This window comes from Rhinopithecus bieti, unplaced genomic scaffold (assembly GCF_001698545.2).
Source record: "Rhinopithecus bieti isolate Rb0 unplaced genomic scaffold, ASM169854v2 scaffold_22563, whole genome shotgun sequence".
Classification (NCBI taxonomy): Eukaryota; Metazoa; Chordata; class Mammalia; order Primates; family Cercopithecidae; genus Rhinopithecus; species Rhinopithecus bieti.
This window is the reverse complement of record NW_016810403.1, coordinates 6,821-9,991: the sequence shown is the minus strand read 5'-3', so window position 1 is coordinate 9,991 and position 3,171 is coordinate 6,821. Positions and strand designations below refer to the sequence as shown.

Sequence of the window (3,171 nt, the reverse complement as noted above, 5' to 3'; positions counted from 1 at the left end):
GCCCATGGGCTCCTCCCCTTCCCAGGACTCCAGGTGAGGTGAGTCCTCAGGTGTCTGAATGGCAGGGTCGAGGCCCGCCTGCAGAAACGACAGGAGGGCGGCCACCAGGAGGCCACCAAGGTCGCCACTCACCTGATTCATAGCTTTCGGGAAGTGGGTTAACGGGATTCCCGAGCCCCGGGTTGCGCCAGGTCTCTGAACTGAGTCACAGGGGCTCGGTCCCCTGCAGGTGGGTGCCGTTTCTGAGCCTCGGGCACCCCCTAGATCCCTAAGGCCCTAGCACCCCCAACACTCAGTACCCCAGACTTCAAGCACTCCAAACCCAGGCCCTCCCCAGCCCGGAACCCCTTTCAGTGCCCTGGGACCTTTCTCCGCCCCTGGACAGTCAATCTCGGGGACTACTGGGCCGAGCCCCCTCCCCTGCCTTTCCGGAGGCCACATCCTGGACCCACAGCTGGAGCCTGGGGTCTCAACTAGAGCCCCCCCAGGGCCCTGTAGCGGCGAGTTTCCTCCCCGCAGCCCCGCCCCCTGCCCATGACCCACAGCCGGAGTGGCCGCGGGAGCCACCTCGGGACTGGTCTGACGGCATTCCGCCTCCCGGGATAAAACCTGGGGCGACCTGCAGGGAATCTACACACCCTGACCCGCATCGCCCTGGATCTCTCCAGCCTGCTGCCCGCTCCCCCGCCCCACCAGCCATGGTGGTTTCTGGAGACCCCGCATCCCTGGGTGGGGGCTGTCTTGGCACCTTCACCTCCCTGCTGCTGCTGGCGTGGACAGGTACGTCCGGAGGCTGCTCCTCCCTCCTCCCTCCCACCTCCTCCCTCCCTCCCTCCCTCTCTCTCCCTCCCTCCCTCTCTCCCTCCCCGCCTTGCCTCTCTCATCTCCTTTCTGCTTCTGCTCTCTGTTTATCTCTGGCTCCTTAACTGCTCTCTGCCTCGGTTTCTTCTACGGCTGTGAGGATTAAACAGAAAACGCAGCAAGTACGCAGCGCGCCTCTGTCTCCGGTTACTGTCGGCGTCGCCATCGCCTCCTCCCTCTCGCCTCCGTGTTCTCCCATCTCCTCGTCCTCCGCGGCTTGCCTCTGGGGCAGCACCGTTTTGTTTTGTTCCTGCGGCAGGAGGTCAGGGGAGGGCACCAGTGGCAGCAGCGTCCAGGCCCCAGGGGCTCAGGCCTGTGCCTCCCTCGGAGGAGCTGGTCCTGGTCCTCGGTAGGCAGGCTGGACGGGAAGCTGCTGGAGGGCAGGCTCACAGCTGTGCAGCCAGGGACTGGCCAGGCCCCAGGAAATGCCCCGCAGGGAGGGGCCCTGGGGGTGAGAGACCTGAGGGGCTCCCTGGGCACTGGAGGGCTAGGGGTTCCTCACCACCAGGTACTCAGGGGGACCCCTCCTCACTCGGCGCTGGGGGACCCTCCTCACTGGGTGCTGGGAACCCTCCTTACTGGGCACTGGGATCCCTTCTTACTGGGTGTTGGCGGCTCTTCCTCACTGGGCACTGAGGGCCCCTCACCACTGGGTCCTGGGGCCCCTCACTGGCCTAACTGTTTCCTTCTCTTGCCCTCAGCCACCCTCAGTGCCGCCAGGATACCTGGTGAGTGGAGCTGGCAGCTCTGACGGGAGGGAGAGGGTAGGAGGCCCAAGCGCAGGCAGTATTTATGTGTCCCTCCCCTGGGCACGGGTCAGAAAGGGGCTGGAGTGAGAAGGGGAGAGAGCCCAAGGGGAAGGGAGGCAGGAAGGAGACACCAACGCAAGGAGAAAGGCTTGAGAGGTGCCAGAGCCAGAGGAGAGAGAGAGCCAGGAAGGTGAACAGAGTGGAAAGCAGGGTAAGGAAAGGCGGTGGGAGAGACCAGGTGCAGCTGACAGGGAGGGAGTGGGAGGGCCAGGGTCGAGGGAGGACCAGCAGAGAGTGAGGATGGAGGGAGGGAAGGGACTAGGAGGTGGGTGGAGCTTGGGGTGTGGGTTGGGTTGGGGTACAGGTGGAGCTTAGGGTGTGGGTAGAGCTTGGGGTGTGGGTGGAGCTTGGAGTGCAGGTAGAACTTGGGATGTGGGTGGAGCTTGGGGGCATGAATGGAGCTTGGGCTGTGGGCAGAGCTTGGGGTGCAGGCCTAGGGATTGGGATTCTGAGGGTGGGTTGTAGGAAGTTGGAGATAACAAAACTTGACCGTCCCCTCCAGTTCCCCCAGCCTGTGGGAAGCCCCAGCAGCTGAACCGGGTTGTGGGCGGCGAGGACAGCACTGACAGCGAGTGGCCCTGGGTCGTGAGCATCCAGAAGAATGGGACCCACCACTGCGCCGGCTCCCTGCTCACCAGCCACTGGGTGATCACTGCTGCCCACTGTTTCAAGGAGTATGTACAGCCAGCCTGGGACATTTGATTCTCAAGGCCCTGGGCTTTGTGTCCCAGGTCCTGAGCTCCCTTCACGGGCTCTGCTTCTGGACCTCTGTTCAATCTTGGTGCCCCTCGATTCTACCTAGAAGCCTCTCCTGCCTTCAGGCGTCTTCACATCCCTGCTGTTCCCCCAGGTACCTCCTCCCAGACCCTCCTGGCTGATCCTCATCTTCCCTTTCCTTCCAGCAACCTGAACAAGCCATCCCTGTTCTCTGTGCTGCTGGGAGCCTGGCAGCTAGGGAATCCTGGCTCTCGGTCCCAGAAGGTGGGTGTTGCCTGGGTGCAGCCCCACCCTATGTATTCCTGGAAGGAGGGTGCCCGTGCGGACATTGCCCTGGTGCGTCTGGAGTGCTCCATACAGTTCTCGGAGCGGGTCCTGCCCATCTGCCTGCCTGATGCCTCTATCCACCTCCCTCCAAACACCCACTGCTGGATCTCAGGCTGGGGGAGCATCCAAGATGGAGGTGCGGCTTCTTTCTCTCCAAGGTGGTTGGGGGTGGATGGGGACAGAGGATGGCAGACACTTAGGGACACAGACACCATGAGCGACAAAAGGTGGAGGCCAGAGGCACAGCATGACACAGATGGAAGAAAAGATGGGTTGCAATCCAGAAGAAACCTCGGTGGGCAATTTCAGGCCATTTCTCTTTTCTTTTCTTTCTCCTTCTTCTTCTTCCTCCTCTTTCTCATCTTCCTCCTCCTCCCCCTCCTCTTCCTTCTTCCTCTTCCTCTCCCTCTCCTTCTTCTTCTTTTTCTTCTTCTTCCTCTTTTTTTTTTTTTTTTTT

At 61.8% G+C, this 3,171-nt stretch overlaps 1 protein-coding gene across 1 annotated transcript; it reads left to right on the top strand.

The window, feature by feature from the left end:
- Positions 1–476: 476 nt before the first annotated feature.
- Positions 477–3,087, top strand: LOC108542065 (brain-specific serine protease 4-like; the record flags this gene model as incomplete). Its single annotated transcript, XM_017891881.1, has 4 exons — positions 477–780; positions 1,563–1,589; positions 2,173–2,344; positions 2,573–3,087. Coding segments are annotated over exons 1-4 (796 nt in total), but the record flags the coding sequence as incomplete, so codon positions are not given.
- Between the last annotated feature and the right edge of the window lie 84 nt (positions 3,088–3,171).